The sequence below is a fragment of the Tachysurus fulvidraco genome, chromosome 26 (genome assembly GCF_022655615.1).
Source record: "Tachysurus fulvidraco isolate hzauxx_2018 chromosome 26, HZAU_PFXX_2.0, whole genome shotgun sequence".
Lineage (NCBI taxonomy): Eukaryota > Metazoa > Chordata > Actinopteri > Siluriformes > Bagridae > Tachysurus > Tachysurus fulvidraco.
In genome coordinates, this window is record NC_062543.1 from 14,991,967 (window position 1) to 15,010,680 (window position 18,714).

At 41.5% G+C, this 18,714-nt stretch overlaps 2 protein-coding genes across 4 annotated transcripts in view; both read right to left on the reverse strand.

The window, feature by feature from the left end:
* Positions 1–1,134: 1,134 nt before the first annotated feature.
* Positions 1,135–11,412, reverse strand: scn4bb (sodium channel, voltage-gated, type IV, beta b). Of its 2 annotated transcripts, XM_027178018.2 has the most exons (6): positions 10,717–11,412; positions 10,239–10,549; positions 3,012–3,178; positions 2,543–2,765; positions 1,458–1,587; positions 1,136–1,328 (listed from the first exon to the last, which is right to left on the reverse strand). In XM_027178018.2, the coding sequence occupies exons 2-6, from the start codon at positions 10,309–10,311 to the stop codon at positions 1,232–1,234; spliced, it is 690 nt and encodes a 229-aa protein (XP_027033819.1). In that variant the 5' UTR covers positions 10,312–10,549; positions 10,717–11,412; the 3' UTR covers positions 1,136–1,231. The 2 variants fall into 2 exon arrangements, with proteins under 2 accessions (XP_047664985.1, XP_027033819.1); XM_047809029.1 differs by lacking the exons at positions 10,239–10,549; positions 10,717–11,412 and adding an exon at positions 9,081–9,170 and having other exon boundaries at positions 1,135–1,328.
* Positions 11,413–16,436: 5,024 nt separating this feature from the next.
* mpzl2b (myelin protein zero-like 2b) overlaps positions 16,437–18,714 on the reverse strand; it is a 6,278-nt gene continuing 4,000 nt past the window's right edge. For both annotated transcript variants that reach the window (XM_027178088.2, XM_047809544.1), the window contains 2 exons: positions 18,399–18,555; positions 16,437–17,670 (listed from right to left, as the gene is read on the reverse strand). In XM_027178088.2, coding sequence (XP_027033889.1) covers positions 17,520–17,670; positions 18,399–18,555 — 308 coding nt within the window. In that variant the 3' untranslated portion in view covers positions 16,437–17,519. The remainder of the gene's footprint in view (positions 17,671–18,398; positions 18,556–18,714) is intronic.

Sequence of the window (18,714 nt, forward strand, 5' to 3'; positions counted from 1 at the left end):
TGGACTGTTGCCCATTGGTCCAAAGTCCTCTTTACAGATGAGAGCAAGATTTGTATTTCATTTGGAAACCAAGGTCCTAGAGTCTGGAGGAAGGGTGGACAAGCTCATAGCTCAAGTTACTTGAAGTCCAGAGTCAAGTTCCCATAGTCTGAGATGAACTGGGGTGCAAAGTCATCTGCTGGTGTTGTTTGAAACACAGTGTTTTTTGACAACCAAAGTCACTGCACATCTTCACCAAATAGATTTTAGGGCACATCATGCTTCCTTCTGCTGACCAGCTTTTTAAGATGCTGATTTTATTTCACCTGCCCACACTGTCGATGAGCTGAAGGCCACTGTCAAAGAAACCTGGGCTTCCATACCACCTCAGCAGTGCCACAGACGGATCACCACAGTGCCATGCCGAATTAAGGCAGTAATAAAAGCAAAAGGAGCCCCTACCAAGTGCTGAGTACATACACTGTACAGTACATTAACATACTGTCCAAAAGGGTAACAATTCACTAAAAAATATTGTATTGGTCTTATTCATTCATTCATTCATTCATTCATTCATTCATTCATTCATTCTTTCATTCATCTTCTACCGCTTATCCGAACTTCTCGGGTCACGGGGAGCCTGTGCCTATCTCAGGCGTCATCGGGCATCGAGGCAGGATACACCCTGGACGGAGTGCCAACCCATCACAGGGCACACACACACTCTCATTCACTCACACACACACACACTCCAGACAATTTTCCAGAGATGCCAATCAACCTACCATGCATGTCTTTGGACCCTGGGAGGAAACCGGAGTACCCGGAGGAAACCCCCGAGGCACGGGGAGAACATGCAAACTCCACACACACAAGGTGGAGGCGGGAATCAAACCGCCAAACCTGGAGGTGTGAGGCGAACGTGCTAACCACTAAGCCACCGTGCCCCCCACCCCTCGTCTTATTAATGATTAATTATTACTTTTATTTGTAGATAATTATGAGCCAAAATCATTACAATTAAAAGAACTTAAGACTTAAACTACTTCAGTCTGTGTGTACTGAATTTATATAATACACAAGTTTCACTATTTGAGTTGAATTACTGAAATAAATGAACTTCATTTCACCACAATGCACCTGTGTATATATATATGTATATATAATATGTGTGTGTGTGTGTGTGTGTGTGTGTGTGTGTGTGTGTGTGTGTGTGTGTGTGTGTGTGTGTGTGTGTGTGTGTGTGTCACTCTCAGACTTTCTTTGGTGTAGGTTTGGGTGTCACTTTGGAGCCAGACAGACCGTTTTCTGTATTATCGATCCCTGAGGAGGTGACGAGGCACTCCTTACTACAGACCAGAGAAAGAGAGAGAGAGAGATTAGGTGTTATAGACACATTTAGACATCAGGTATGTCAGAGATTATGGACTACACGTAAAAATGGAAAATTTGAATTCGTTTTTTAAGCCGGTTCTTACTTTTTCTCCTCAAGTTTGGCAAGGACGAAGAGCGTTAAGTTCTTAATCAGCATAAAGATCACCAGCAGAGCTATGCCGCCTCCGACACACGACATAATGATCTTGGTCAGAGTGTTATCTACGACTCGTACTGAGAGAGGAAGAACAAGTTGATGGTCAAATCTCTGACACCGTGTACCGTCTCCGGCTGCACGACTTTTTACGTATTAAAAAAATCTTAATCCTTTCAGAGTTACATTTCATGAAAAAAAATATAGATATATTTTTTAGTGAGCTAGCAAACTAGATAACTTTCGCAGAAGAAAAAAAGCCCACATGACAAGGCTGTGTTATGCCTCTTTTCCACCAAAAAGAACCGGGTGCTGGTTCAGAGCTAGCGCTGGTGCTGGTTCAAAGTCGGTTCCACTGGTGAACCTTCTAAGACCCGGTTTGCCTTTCCACCGGCTAGAAAGCATCACAGCGCCGAGTGTGACGTCACTGTAATACGTGTCACGTGTCCCAGCGACGTTAGCGCAGCAGCGGCAAACACAAACACAACAACAATGGCGGATGTTGCTTTACTGTTAATGCTCATGGCTTTGCGAACCTACATTGGCATCCATACGCGGCGAACAAAACGTGTACGTGCGGCTCCGTGTAATCTGTATAAACGGAGGTTGTAATCGATAAAGTACATAACGTTATTTTATCGTTAACACAGAAAAAAATTTAGCCTTAGCATGTAGCTACCTACTATCATGTGTGCTGATAATATATCATATCACGGTAAAGTAAAATGTATTAAACATTAGTATACTTAAGGTACATTATCAAATGCGCTAACAGTAGCCCCGCCCCCAGCTCCTGAAGCAAGCGGTTCTTAAGTCTCGACCAGCAACGTTTTGGTGCTACTTAAGAACCACTTTTCCTGGTTCGGAGCCGGTGCTTTGGCGGTCGAAACAGAAAGAACTGGTTCTAAATTAGGCTCTGGCTCCGAACCAGCACTCGAACTGCCTCGGTGGAAAAGGGGCATTAGTGAACACGTTTAAGCCGAGACATATTTAGAAACTGAAGCAGCAATCGGCGAGTGTAGAAACTTCACTCACATTCATCCACCACGCTGAGTGTGAAGATGGCACTGTGGTTCTTGCCCATCTCTTTGGGGTTCTTGCCAAAGCATGTGTACTGCCCAGCATCCTCAAAGGTCACATTCAGGATCATTATGGACACATTGTTTGTCTTAGCGGAGCCCATATATTCCACACGTTCGCGGCAAATGTGCATGTTCACCGGCTCTGCGTGTTCTTTAGGGATCACCGAGTCCAACACCTGATTGGATAACAAAGATGTGTGACTGAATGAATTAAATAATCAATTCCTTTACAACTTTGAGAAAACTCTAACCATAAACCTGACCCTGTACCATTCTACCCAGGTGACTTAATAACCAGATCCCAGTATCCTGTGACTATATATCTGTATACGTACTGTATCTGTGTCTAACTCCAGGCGTCTATTCGTCTAGATTTAGCTGCTCCGTCTCCTCTGTTCTAGAAGGCTCTAAAAAGGCCTCACCTTCACCATGGTGCCATTATCATTGAACTCCCATTTGACGTATAGTCTGTCGATGCCGAAACAACTGGCATAGACGCAGGGCAGCAGGACGTCACTCCCATTCACCGCCTCCAGAAAGGGGACCTTCCCGACGTTCATCTCTAGTGCCTCCAGCTTCCCGTACACACCTTATAGAGAAGAAAAGTGAGAGTGAATGAGGTACAATGTCCCTCAAAACCTGTAAAAGATCATCACCTTTGCAATTATTTATAAGATCGATACTTTTACTGCTTTTGTAATGGTTGGTAAAGCTTTGTATTGCTTTGTTTTGTTTCCCATTTATGCTGATTAATCACAGGTTAATGGGATATAAAAGATTTGCGTGCGACCTACGATTAATCCTAAATGCGCTTAATGGTCTTCTAATAGAATGTAAAGTGTCTCCAATGACAATTATGTAGTCATTATTGATGATTTAACAGTGAACCATGGACCATGGATCTAATGGACTGTAGTAGTCACCGTATTGATCCGGCACTTCTTTGAGGAAACAAGAAAATGCCACATGACCAATACTATAGTTAATGAAACACTAGAGATATAAGGTTTTGTTCCTGAGTCTAAAATGGATGTATTTGGCAGAGGTGGGAGTAAGTCACACATGTGCAGGTCTCAAGTCATGAATGTCAAGTCGAGTCTTTTTTTTAATATTTGTGACTTAAGTCTGACTCGAGTCAAGTCGAGTCCCCCATCTCTGAGTCATTAAACTCAAGTCCGAGTCAAGTCTCAAGTCACAAATGTCAAGTCAAAGTCAAGTCGAGTCTTTTTTTTAATATTTGTCTAGCAGGTCTCAAGTCTCAAATTTGCGACTTAAGTCTGACTCGAGTCAAGTCGAGTCCCCCATCTCTGAGTCATTAAACTCAAGTCCGAGTCAAGTCTCAAGTCACAAATGTCAAGTCAAAGTCAAGTCGAGTCTTTTTTTTAATATTTGTCTAGCAGGTCTCAAGTCTCAAATTTGCGACTTAAGTCTGACTCGAGTCAAGTCGAGTCCCCATCTCTGAGTCATTAAACTCAAGTCCGAGTCAAGTCTCAAGTCACGAATGTCAAGTCAAAGTCAAGTCGAGTCTTTTTTTAATATTTGTCAAGCAGGTCTCAAGTCTCAAAATTGCGACTTAAGTCAGACTCGAGTCATAGTCAAGTGCCCCATCTCTGAGTCATTAAACTCAAGTCCGAGTCAAGTCTCAAGTCACGAATGTCAAGTCAAAGTCAAGTCGAGTCTTTTTTTTAAAATTTGTCAAGCAGGTCTCAAGTCTCAAATTTCTCCGACTAGGACATGCTCCAATACCATCAGTCATGGCCTAGTGGTTTGAGAGTCTGACTCGTAACCCGAAGGTTGTGGGTCCGAGTCTCGGGCCGGCCATGACTGAGGGGCCCTTGAGCAAGGCACTGAATCCCCCCCAACTGCTCCCCGGGCACCGCAGCATAAATGGCTGTGTTCATGGTGTGTGTTTGTGTGTGTGTGTGTGTGTGTGTGTGTGTGTGTGTGTGTGTGTGTGTGTGTGTGTGTGTGTGTGTGTGCGCACTTTGGATGGGTTAAATTCTGAGTATGGTTCACCGTATGTCACTTCACTTCACTTCAGTTGATAGACAGGAAACTTGAGTCACTGCTCATTTCGACCAGAAAATTAAACCATTTGTTATGTTGTTTCTAGCTAGATATATTCATTCATTCATTCATTCATTCATTCATTCATTCATTCTACCGCTTATCCAAACTTCTCTGGTCACAGGGAGCCTGTGTCTATCTCAGGCGTCATCGGGCATCGAGGCAGGATACACCCTGGACGGAGTGCCAACCCATCACAGGGCACACACACACACTCTCATTCACTCACACACTCACACACTACAGACGTGAGGCGAACGTGCTAACCACTAAGCCCTAGCTACAGTATATATAATTTTAAGAAATTAAAATAGACTTTCCAGGCTGGTAACACGCTGTGAGGCCTAATTCCTTTTGTAACCCTAACTCTAACCCTAACTCCTAGCTGGCTCAACAATAATTAAATGTATATAAAAATCTACTTCTGTGATCGAGCAGACTGATGAGCGGTGCTGTCTAAAGGGTTGTGCATTTATTTATCTAGCAAAGATAACTCAACCATATATGAAGCCGTTTCCTGCACTCAGTGCTTTCCGAGAACAATCAGGATCTTCGAGCGATCACGTTCACCGACCTCCAGGTCACCAAGAGCTCAGAGCACGTTCGATTTTTATCGGCTTCCTCTTGAATTTCACGTGTTTTCCTTTTTTAAGCGTTAAGCCTGTTATTTAATCACCTGATTTCTCACTTCTCTTGTTCTTTTCACCTATTAAAGTGTTACGGGAAGGTTTATAGACGTTTTAGCCAGGTTTTGATATGTAATATTTATTTTTTAAGGTTATCAGTTTAGTTTGCTTTCTGTATTTTTTTGGAGTTGTTTTTATATCAACACATAGTGACATTGTTATATATAACTTGTGTTATTACCAGGTCTTATATCCCACTTTTTAACTGTCATATACTGTATATTTATATCGTTAATGCTTCTAATGAATGTCAACTTGGTGAGGGTTTTAATAAAAATCTCCAGTGTTTAACAAATAAAATGTTTATTGTACAAATGGATATTAATGTGACTGATATTTGAGGGGATTCGTGGAGTTTATTTTCCCTCAGTGCAAAACATCATCTACATAATCATATAGTCAGATCCAGTGCTTCGTTTACTGACCTTGCTGTGTTTACTCTTCACTGTATTATGTAAATGAAATGAAATGTGTTCTCTCTCTCTCTCTCTCTCTCTCTCTCTCTCTCTCTCTCTCTCTCTCTCTCTCTCTCTCTCACTTGATCCTTTCTCTTCTCTCCTTCCTTCTCTGTTGCAGCAATGATGCTGCAAAATCTCATTCACAAAAACAGCCTCTCTCAACCCCTCTCTCTTCTCTCTCGCAATCTCTCTCTCTCTCTCTCTCTCACACACACACACACACACACACACACACACACACACACACACACACACACACACACACACCCCTCTCTCTTCTCTCTCGCAATCTCTCTCTCTGTCTCTCTCTCTCACACACACACACACACACACACACACACACACACACACACACACACACACCCCTCTCTCTTCTCTCTCGCAATCTCTCTCTCTGTCTCTCTCACACACACACACACACACACACACACACACACACACCCCACCCCTCATGAGGGGAAGAGAGAAGAGAGAGCATAGAAGAGAGCGGAGAGAGAGGCAGAGAACAGCGAGAGAGAGAAAAGAGAGAGAGTGAGAGAGAAAAAAGATGAGAGGAGAGACAGCGAGAGAGAGAGAGAGAGAGAGAGTGAGAGAGAGAGAGAGAGAGAGATAAACACCCCTACTCTGATGCTCGAACCCGATCACGCGGGAGAGCGTAGCGAGGGAATATTCTCAAAATCACCCCCCCCCTCCTCTCTCTCACCCCCTCTCTCTCTCTCCCAACTCACACACCCACCCCCCCCCCCCCCCCCCCCCCCCCCCCCCCCCCCCTCTCTCACTGCAGTGATGACATGAATCAACTCCTTCACTGAACCCGCTGTCTGTCCGGACATCAATTAATTCTTGCTCTCAGCCGTAACGCACTAAGACGTTCAAAAAAAATACCGCTGATGCCATGCAAATTTACTTAGTAATATACTTTCTTATCTAGGGCGAGAGACAGACACTGGTCACAGTTCAGCCCATGTCAGGAAAAACACACAGTAGAACATCATGGTAGAATATTGATCAGTTTTAAACCACTAAAGCACATTTTATCTTTTATTACATAGCCTAAATGTTTGTTTTTCCATCTCCTGAGAGATGTCCTTATTTCTTGTATATTTGGGACAGTGAAAAATTCCAGAGACAGAAATGTTCTGGATCTGGAGACGGTGTAACTGAATACAAAGGGTCAGAAACATCCGTAGATGTTGTGGTGTGTATTTTTAGTTTTAGTTTTTAGTGTGTGTATTTAGTTTAGTGTTAGTTTTTAGAAGTGACTAAGAGGATAACACAACAAACCACAAAAAGCTACACAGGAACTGAATCTCTCTCACTCACTTATTCATTTTCTACCACTTATCCGAACGTCTCGGGTCATGAGGAGCCTGTGTCTATCTCAGTCATCATCAGGCATCAAGGCAGGATACATCCTGGACGGAGTGCCAACCCATCACAGGGCACACACACACTCTCATTCACTCACACACTCACACACTACGGACAATTTTCCAGAGATGCCAATCAACCTACCATGCATGTCTTTGGACCGGGGGAGGAAACCGGAGTACCAGGAGGAAACCCCCGAGGCACGGGGAGAACATGCAAACTCCACACACACAAGGCGGAGGTGGGAATCGAACCCCGACCCTGGAGGTGTGAGGCGAACGTGCTAACCACTAAGCCACAACTTGTGAATTGTCAAGTAGCTTGGCTTTAAGCAAGCTCAGCTACGTGCTGACTCCACTGTAACAACAGCAACAAATAATCCAACATCAGTTATAACAACGTGGTGGTCTAGAAAAACACATCACATGATGCTAAAGGTAAATTGTACAGTAGCAAATTTTTAGGTATAGCATATATCGCATTTACTGTACATACCGTATAGTAGATGAGCTAGCTAGTTCCACAAGCTTCCAGAAGCTAGCTACTTTGTTGGATTCAAATCATCAAAACAAGCGATACAGAAAAGTGCACCGACTTGCAGAGATTTGTTACATAAACGAGAAAATAAATAACAATAACAACATAAATGACAACCGGCGCATGGTTCAATTTCATTTTACATATCATTTATTCGCCGTTCGATTGAAAAGCAGCACCCCCGCGGCGTTCAAACCAAACCCTTTCAACCAGTGATATGTTAAGTTGTTTGGTCACTACACCAGATAAATTTGTGCACATAATTACCTTCATCATCACTGTGTCTCCATAAAACACCATGCAACTGTTTAAATTAGTGTCAATACACAATACACTCTACAACCAAATGTTTGTACACCCTCATAAGCCCTATTCGGACGGGATTAGTTTTATGTGGGGATGTGTAGTAATGCAAGTTTACCTCAGGACGTCTGTAATATTAATTGGCCAATTCGCACGGGACAAGACATCTCAGTAAAACTAGCAGAAGTGGGAGGGGTAACTCACTTTACGCACCACAGTAACCTCCTTGTCATCATGTGCGTATGACGTTGCTTCCTGTTATCACGTGTGCAAACAGACAACTTGTCGCCTCCATGCTTGAAAAACATTTAAACAGGAAATGACGGTATTTTACCGTACATATTTACTGCGGGTCGATTCGGACGGGATTAGTATTACCTGAGGTAATTTTTCCGGACCTTTTTACAGAAGATAAAAGTCACCGTAATCTTTACTGACATTGTCTGTAATGATTACCGAGATGGCACATTCGGACGGGACTAAAATCACAGAGAAGCTCTGGTAATAATTACTTTACCCCCACGTCCCCACGTAGAACTAATCCCGTCCGAATAGGGCTATAGACTTGCTGAACATCCCATCCCATCCCTTTCTTTTTTTTTTTTGTAAACTGCTTTTGTAGAGTAATAAGGACAATGTCTTTTATACTTGTTTACCTAACAACGTCCTTAGAAGTTGTCAGGACGTTCTGAGGACGGCAATTCCGTTAGCTAAGAGGCAGAGCAGAGATCGATATCGACGAAGGATGAATTTCCCTTGTTGATCGTGAGACTGGTGTCTATTTTTAATCATCATTCCGATTCTGCTGAGGTAGCACCATTTAGTTTTCCTTTACTTCTACTGACCCCAGATCAGATTGTACAGTATGTACTAAAGGCATGTCCTTATGAGTGTTTTAATATCGAATTCTGATTCCATGCTTGTTTCGTTAGAAACTTTACATAGAGCCAGAATGTGATGCTTGCTGTTTGTTTGAAGTCGTGAGTCATATGATGCTTTCTTTTGAAGTTCAGGCTTATAACTCCATAATGACTAAGCAGAAAATCAAGGAATAAATAGAGAAGTTTACCAGAGAAATTTAACCTTCAGTGAACTGGCTTTTCCGCTTTAAAACGTAGCCGTCGCTCATTTCACCGTAGCCCCGAAACTCTGAAACTATGACACCTGGTCATAAGGAAAATGAAGCCAGACACCACCACCCCCTAGCACCCCCCCCCCCCCCAAACACACACACCTGATAATGATTTACACAGCCGCTGTGTGACCGTGTGGAAAAAATGCACGACAAGCAAAAAAACTCAGAAATCGTTTCATTTAAGTCAGTGTTTCTGTAGAAGACAGAGAAGTGTCAGAGAGTTCAGATCCGCTGTGCGGTTCAGTGCTTCGTTTGCTGTAACATCATGAGCCGACCCTGGGAGCTGAAGCAGGAAGGTTATTCTAAGCTCCCGATATGTTATATCTGGATACTCTCTGTTGTACGGTTCCAGGAAGAACCTTCAAAAAAATCTTTGAGAAGATATTCACTGCAAATAGAAGTTCTATCTTGACCTCTAAGGGCTTTTCAGGAACAAACGAAGAACCTCAAATTTATAAACAAATTTGAATGACCACCAAAAAAAACCCATCTAATTCTGATTCAGCAGTAAACATGACAATACCCAAAGGGTTTAGTGGGGAAAAAAATCTTGCTTCTTCCTTCAATAAGGACATATTAATAAGTAAAGCTAAATTATTTGAATTAACAATAGAATAGACATCAGTCTGAGTGGCACTGATTACTGACCTACTATTTAGTATGGATTATACATACAGTACTGTAGTATGGAATTCCTACCATGTTTATGTACTATTTAGTACTGGAGTATAAATTAAACCGCATGCTTTACTGAGACACACGACTTCATGCGGTGGTACTGTATGGAAGCATGCTACAGTATATTTGAGGTGTAATTTAATACAGGATCCATTATATTTTAAAATACATCTCCTGTATACCGATATCCTGTTGAGAAAATGTTCAGTGGCATACTGTTCGTTAGGGTACGGTACTGGATTATATTTAGTGTAGTAGTGTGGATGACACTTATTTGTCCTTGAACCCTTTCTGAAAGAAAAGCCGCGGGTTTAAAGGTTCCCCGAACGAAATAACGTGTTTCTTAATCTAACTTTATTACACCTCTGTTTTTTTATGGCCGTCCATGCAGAGAAAAGAAAACAGCACTCTTACTGAAAATGACCATTAGTAGAAGGCTGACAGAGCTTTTTTCTGGCAGGAACCTTCTGGCTTTCAGGATCTCCATCTCTCGGTGATTTACGACGTCTCTCCGCCGCTCTGCGCTCCTAAGTATTCTGTCCGTCTCTTGACGTTCTGGTGGTTTGGTTTCAAACCCGGATCACACCGTGATAAATGTTTCCTAAAACTCTGGGTGCTTCCTTCAGAGTTTGGTTTACCTTCAAACTGAGTCCTAGCAGGAGCTCCAGGTTATGAGGAAAGATTCCGGGTTGTGTTTGGGCTCGTATATGTGTACTGTATGTAGGCTTCAAGTGCCAGAAGGATACAAAAAGAGAAAGAGATTAAGAATAGTAAACTATGAACAACAGTATAAATGTACAATGTGAAAATCAAGTGTGTGTCCGTGTCTGTGTGTGCGTGTGTTTTGTGTGTGTGTGTGTGTGTGTGTGTGTGTATTGTGTGTGTGTTATACCTCTTCCGATGCTCAGCTAACTCTATGTGTCCTATAGCAAGAATTCCAGAGGACAACGCTAAGTCAAAGCACCTTCAGGATTATACACCACGGCTCTTCTGCTCCTGATGTTCTAACACACGTGAAGGCACTCACCATCAGTCATCGAACATACACTCACACTCACACTCACTCACACACACACACACACTCTCCATCCCGGGACAGAGAAACAGCAGAGCAGCAGTGCGCTTTCTTTTACTGCAATATAAACACAAGAGCCTCCTTCTCACTGCTGAAGAAAATCTGGCTCTAACTCAACTTTTCTCTCCTCTCCTCTCCTCTGCTTTGCCCGACACACACACACACACTCTCTGTCTCTCTCTCTCTCTCTCTCCTCATCATTCCTCCCTCGTCTTTTTTTTTTTTAAGTTGGACTTCATTCTGTTCCATGCGCCCCGTTCCTTCTGCAGTGCAGCTTCTCTTTTAGCTGCAGTGCTGATTTCAGATCGGTTGTTTTTGACAATGTCAAAAGAACAGAAATCTGCTCATAATCTCACCTTATGAATGAAGAGTCAGTTTTTTTTACACAGGCACTGAGAAGGACAGCACACACCATGCGCATCAATTGAATGCCATCATGCTACAGAGGTGGTACAGTCTGATACTGGTGCACTATAGAATATACATGCTATAGTACTGTAGTACGCAGGCTGGTTGTTTACGGCTTTTATAGGCAGCATCTTTAACCCGGTATATAGTGATGAATATTTTATTAAGCAGGATGGTGAAATGCTACTATGACTCTGTAAGGTATCATAATACAAATGCTAAACTACTAGTCAGTAAGGCAGTGGAGGATAAATACTACTCTGACCTTGTATGTGAGTAGGAGTAGGTGTCGGAATATACTATTGTAATATACTGTTTTGTAAGCTACTATCAGGTCCATACTATTGTAGCATATGATTCAGTGTTCAGTCGTCATTCTATTTTAATATACACTTTATTACAACAGTATGGGTAATACACTATACTGGTATTCTATGTGGTATGGTAGTATGGCTCCCATGGTATTTTAACATTCATTCATTCATTCATTCATTTTCTACCGCTTGGGAGCCTGTTCCTATCTCAGGCGTCATCGGGCATCGAGACAGGATACACCCTGGACGGAGTGCCAACCCATCGCAGGGCACACACACACTCTCATTCACTCACACACACACTACGGACAATTTTCCAGAGATGCCAATCAACCTACCATGCATGTATTTGGACCGGGGGAGGAAACCGGAGTACCCGGAGGAAACCCCCGAGGCACGGGGAGAACATGCAAACTCCACACATACAAGGCGGAGGCGGGAATCGAACCCCCAACCCTGGAGGTGTGAGACGAACGTGCTAACCACTAAGCCCCCATGTCCCCCTGGTATTTTAACATTATTATTAATATAGTAATATAAAATTAATTAAAGCAAGCGTACTTCATATCTTTTAGTATGATAGTAAGTTTTAACATACTCTTTACTTTAGTAGTAAGGGTAGTAAACTATACTGTTTGGTGTAGAAGATGTATGACAACATTTTCACATCCTGGTTATTAGAGTAGAATATTATATTTAGTACAGTACGTTAGTATGGATGACGGTATTTTGCTACAGAATTTCTAGAAACATTTTGGCTTTCGGTGCAAAAGGATGCTTTAAGATGCTTCTACAGTAGCGAGCGAGCGAATGAGTGAGTGTGTTGGTGTTAGCAGTGACTTTGAACATGTCTGAAAGATTGAGTTGAGTTTCTAATGACTGTAACCTCGCAGTAGTGTCAGGTTCGGCTACCTCAGGACCTTCATACAGGAGTGTTCTCTGTGCAAGTGTGTGTGTGTGTGTCTGTGTGTAGGTCAAACACTGGCAGGACTGTACATATGATTTATGAGTTTTCAGTTCTTCCCAGGTAAACAGTACCACAGGATTCTTAGCCGACACTGTTATTGTGTATGCACTGCTCACATGACCCTCGCGCTAGAAGCACAGCGTGGACGCTTTATCCACCATGTGATTAATCATTTCGGTAGGATAAGGAGGTGTGTCTTTGTGTTTATTTATAGCAGTGTGGGCAGGAAGTAGGTTGACAAAAATCATTAGCATTCATATATGCGCATTTATTTTCATAGACATACATTTTAGAGCCCTAGAGAGTTAGCGAAGCCACCAGTAAAACTCAGAAATCCTCAGTGCAACTATCTTAGCTAAAGAACTTTAGTCTTTTTTGTTTGTTTGTTTTTGTAGCTAAGGTAGCAGGTTCATATTTGGCTAGTCAACTTTCTACTTAGCAATGTTTTCACAGGTTATCTGTGACTATCGCTGCCAGAAAATATAGCTATATTTATGACAATAAATAAAAATGTACTGTACATGTGATTTTTACAGATTCTTTTAAAAGCCAGCTAGCTAATAGGCTACAAGGTAATCTGACAGGATTTGTGAGATTTTTGTTTTCTTCCCTGCTCACACTAGCCAGAGGATATCTCTTAGTTTACTCTTAACATTTATCTATTTAAGTTTATAAATATTCCAGTCTGTGATATGAAATTCACTTGACTGTATTACATGTTTGCTAACTAAAGCTTTTTTAAGAATTAGGCAATCTGTAATAAGGTCTGCATTGCAATGAATTAGCTAGCTAGCTGTCTAACTAGCATTAACACTAGCATTCCTAGTAATATTCATCACCTGATACTGAGGAGGATTTTTTTTTGGTGTTTGCCTTCTGATTTTTCATCATATTAGCAATGGATCATGATAAATTCAATAGCATGTTTATGCTAATTGTTAAACAAAAACAATACAGTTTGATTAAATGTACAACATGAACTGTAATACCAACAAGGTTTAGAAAACTCTCCGTTAGCATGTATTAGCCTGGAGTTAACACGCTAACAGATGAACAGGAAAGTGTTAGGAAGAGAGGGAGACGGTGTTTAAAGCAGAAATAAGGAACATACTGTAGTAAACTCCTAGCTGTTAAATGACTCGAATGCAGATGAAGTGATACTGATTTGACCTAAAATAAAAATCAGACCATGATGCAGCACTGTGTGTATTTAGCCTCAGCATGAGACAGAAACCAGAATCGGCTTCAGTTCATTTTTAGATACCGATGCGATGTTCACTGGTAGCCGGATGACTTTAGATGACTTTTAGCTTCTTCTTTAATTCCCAGAGTGATTTATTATTATTTTTCCAGTTTTCCCACATGGGCTTTCTTTTTGCTTTTCTTGCACTTTAAAAGAAGGAGGAGAAAAAAAACCAGCTGATTGTACGGTTAATAGGTCTGGCTGCTTGCTGTCTGTGATGTATTTAATCACATTTGCAGGTGGAGGAGAAGTGCTGACTCACACCGAGGAGTTCACACACCCCGTCCAGTACCGTTTATAAAGCTACGTTATAAGAAACTTTTTCGTCTGAGGATTAAAAGGTATAGTACTGTAAGTCCCGTTTTGGTTCTTTTGTCACGCAGGAGGACGATCTGATGGCTGAACGTTCCTCTTTCTCGGGTGAAACTCTGTGTTTCAGGTTAAAGCTATTAATTCAGCCTGTTGTAATCTATTAATCAAGCAGCGTTCAGAAAACCTACAGTTGTGGACGTGACAAAAGGTTTTCAAACGGTGTGCAGTTGTAGAGTTTTAGAGCTTCTGAATGGGACTGTTGTTGCGTTCTTCCTGCTGCTCTGGATCAGTTCCAATCAATGCTGCATTTCAAACACACACACACACACACACACACACACACACACACACACACACACACACACACACACACACACACCGGTGTCCTCTGCTGGTGCAGCAAGAATCTGCCGAGGGACAAGCACTCAGCATTACTGGATATACTGCAGCATGCGCGCGCACACACACACACACACACACACACACACACACACACACACACACACACACACACACACACACACACTCTCTCAGCTTTCCTTGTGAGGACATTGTGTCAACATAATTACTAATTAACACAATGTTAAACCATCAAAATTTGGAAACAAGTCACATATTGTAATCCTTGTTGTGACATTTGGTCCCCATCAAGATATAAATATATGATCCCCAAGTGTGGAAAGACACACACACACACACACACACACACACACACACACACACACACACTGCCTTAATTTATATGAAGTCACTTAGACAGGATTTTTAATACAGATAAAAAAGAGAACAACATATTAATTGTAAGAAACAAAAAAAAGACAAGAGAAAAACATCACCAGTCGGTCCGATGTAGCTTCAGATTCTTGTTCTTGGCTGTAGATCATCCACCTCATGCATTTCGTTCAATGCATCCGAGATGTTTTTCTGCTCACCGTGTTTGCAACGAGTGATCGTTACGATATCTTTGTCACATTGACTGATCCTTAAAGCTCTTGACTTGTACCTGTAGGAGTTTATGCGGTTGTGCTGCACCCACACGACTGGATAATGTACTGTACAGGTGTTCCTAATAAAGTGAACGGTGATTGTGTATTCAAATTCTATATTCATAGCAACGGAGCGATTGTCATGTCATACTGTACAAGTGAGGGAGAGAAAAACGGTGAGAAAAGAAACGAAAGAAGTTAGTAATAGACAAGTTTTCCAGGTTTTTTTTTATTTCTCTTCACATGAGCAACACACCACCCCCATGACTTGTACCTGTTTAGACCCAGACGCTGCTGTTCAACCCTGAGACCAGGTGAGTGAACTGTGGGCGTGGAATCGGAATGAAAAGAAACGAGAGAAAAACAGGAAATCGACTTTAGAACAAACCTGTTTTCAGGGCCAAAGTGGCGCAGTGCAAGACGTAACATGCCCAAGTGTGTGTGATGGCTGAGTAATGTAGTGTTTATTACTGAGGGAAGAAGAGCCAGAAGCAAAACATAGCAGTTACAGAAATCTGTGGAATGTCCTCACTCTCTCTCTCTCTCTCTCTCTCACACACACACACACACACACACACGTTTTCTCTCTCACACACATACTCTCTCTCTCACGTTTTTCTCACGTTTTTTCTCTCACACAGGCACACACATTTTCTCTCTCTCTCTCTCTCTCTCTCTCTCTCACACACACACGTTTTCTCTCTCACACACACACACGTTTTCTCTCTCACACACGTTTTCTCTCTCACACACACGTTTTTTTCTCTCACACACGTTTTCTCTCACACATTTTTCTCTCTCACACGTTTTCTCTCTCACACACGTTTTTTCTCTCACACACATTTTCTCTCTTACACACGTTTTTTCTCTCACACACGTTTGTCTCTCTCACACGGGCACACACATTTTCTCTCTCTCTCTCACATGTTTTCTCTCTCACACAAGCACATTTTCTCTCACACGTTTTTTTCTCACACACATTTTCTCTCTTTCTCACACACACACACTTTCTCTCTCACACACACCCGTTTTTTTCTCTCACGTTTTTTTCTCTCACACAGGCACACACATTCTCTCTCTCTCTCTCTCTCTCACACACACACACATTTTTTCTCTCACACAAGCACACACATTCTCTCTCTCTCTCTCTCTCTCTCTCACACGTTTTCTCTCTCACACAAGCACATTTTCTCTCTCTCACACACACACACACAATTTTCTCTCTTTCACAGATATTTTCTCTCTCTTTCACTCACACACACACACACACACACACACACACACACACACACACACACACACACACATTTTCACAGAAATACTTTATTTTAAAAATTTGCAGAAACAATAAACCATCTTTTAAAAGCCACTCAAACGTACAGCAGAGTTCAAGCGGAGTTAAAGTGGAACAGTAGACACCATGAGTCTGAACATCCAGAGTGGAGAAAGCTTCGAATGCAACAGAAGAGTAAAAGGATGAAGAGAACAGACCACACTGTAGAACACTGAGCACTGAGACACGCTTCGTTTCTTACAGCTTCATAAACACAGCTTCAGTTCAGGGGGGGAGGAGGAAAGAAGAGGACAAATACAAGTACAAAATAAAAAAATAAGCATGAAAATAAAAGGACACAGCACCGTTTGTAGAAAACACGAACCTCAACTGTGTAATTTATTATTTATTATTAAAAGTCTTTAAAGTTATTTAGAGCATTTTATAAAATAAACTTTTTTTTTATGATGTTCATTTGGCTTTTTTTTTTTTTTTTAAGATTTGTATTTTTAAGATTTTTAATTTAAGATTTGTTTGAAAAGCAGTCGTGCTCAAAAACGCCAGAAACCTCCTGTAAAGTTGAATCTTTTATAAAAATGTATAAAAATATAAAAAAAAACAAACAAAAAAAAACGCTAGCTTTAGCTTCACTGTCTGCTACTGAAGCGTTTCTTATTCAGGTAAATTTACGAGCGATTTTCAAAAGGTCGTATCAGCGTTAGCCTACACGCTTTGCCTACGTGTGCTACTTTTATTCTTATAGAACCAGCTAACCTTATTAAGTGCTGCTTATTTGCTAATTGACTAGCGTCACCGTTCAGGTCCCATCATTTTGCTAGCATCTTTGCTAACACGTCTCTAGTTTCGCTTCATTTCTGTCATTACAGTGCTAGCATCTACTTAAACGTTTAGTGTTAGCGTCACCTTCTGAGCGAGTTTCGTCTCGGCTAATGTTGCTAATTTTTCAGTCAGATTCTAGTTTCCTAGCCAGCGCAATTCTGAAATCACGTTCAAATCGTTAAAAGCTACAAACCTATGATTAATAACGGTACGTACAGGAAATGGAAGTGTTCGTATCTGCATCTGGTTTTGCAGAATTTGGAGATGCTTCGTTTTCTTAGTCGTCGTCACTGGCTTTTAAGTTAGCATCGGATTCTTTAGCGTCGATCTCTTCTGGGAGTTTCTTTTCTAGATCATCTTGAAGTTGAAGCTTGTCCTTTTCTAGCTCTTGCTCTGGTTGGTTTATTGGTATGGACTCCTCCAGAATGCTGGTGTGTTTGTTAGCGTGAGCGCATGACAGACAGACAGACAACAAGAAGTAAGTCGTGTTACAGGACACACTTTGAAATATACAACGATAAAACGACAGAAAGGAGCGAAAACACACAAAAGGTATGTGCCACACCCAAGCCACCAAATCAGACACCGATCGTCGGGCATTCCGATACTTTTGGAAGTGATTGTCTGTTCTACATTGGTCGAAAGTCAGGCACATGGTGGTGGAGGTGGTGGTGGTGAGCACTTATTTCCACATAAACTAATCAGGAAATAAAAAATACAGCCACACAAGTGAACTGTACAGCGTTTGATAAATAACCGTCGGGTTTTTATTCGTTTTGTTCTGTGTAAAGTGCTTTTAAGAAGAAAAGAAAAAAAAAAAAAACATCTGCGGAAACAAGCGCTCACCCCCCCCCCCGACCTGAATTTACAAGATTTAAAAGATGATTTGAGATCTGAGATGATTTTTTTTTTTACACAGAATATTTTATGAGACAATAAAACGTGTGTAACATTATTTCCTCCAAACATTATTGCAGCTAAAAATTGTAAAAAATAGAAATATAAACGTTTCAGTTCGACCGCCTGAAATTTGCACACTTGAAACTTTTTTTTTCAAAACTTGTCTCACAAAATAAGAATCTCTGTGAAGGAACCAGAAGCAGAAGGCAGTTCTGCTGTGGAGACTAGAGACACCGCCGCGTCCTGTCTGTCTCACCATACGCTCCCTCGCTTTGTGTCTTGCAGCTCGATGGCTGCGTCTCCTTGGCGACTTCGGAAATAACGCACGACGAGGACGCCGGCGAGGATGACGAGGACCAGCACGATGGCTCCGCCCACCGCCGCGGCCAGAATTCCGATCTCGGAGATTTTCACTGAGACGGAGACAAAATATAGATTTTTTTAAAAATATATTATGAAATTTAAATTTTAAAAAAATGTGAGGAAAAATGATTATATAATTACTTTTTTAGTTTTTTAATTTCTCGCACTTCGGATTTATTTCACTTGAACTAAAACACCATTAAATTCTA

Bases quoted from the DNA above. Each gene is read 5' to 3' on its own strand.
- scn4bb (XM_027178018.2), bottom strand. From the start codon at position 10,311: ATGGAGATCCTGAAAGCCAGAAGGTTCCTGCCAGAAAAAAGCTCTGTC. The intron at 2,766-3,011 runs GTGAGGCCTTTT...TTATCCAATCAG, and splicing joins ATAATGGCACCATGGTGAAG to GTGTTGGACTCGGTGATCCC. The intron at 1,588-2,542 runs GTGAGTGAAGTT...TTCCTCTCTCAG, and splicing joins ACTCAGCGTGGTGGATGAAT to TACGAGTCGTAGATAACACT.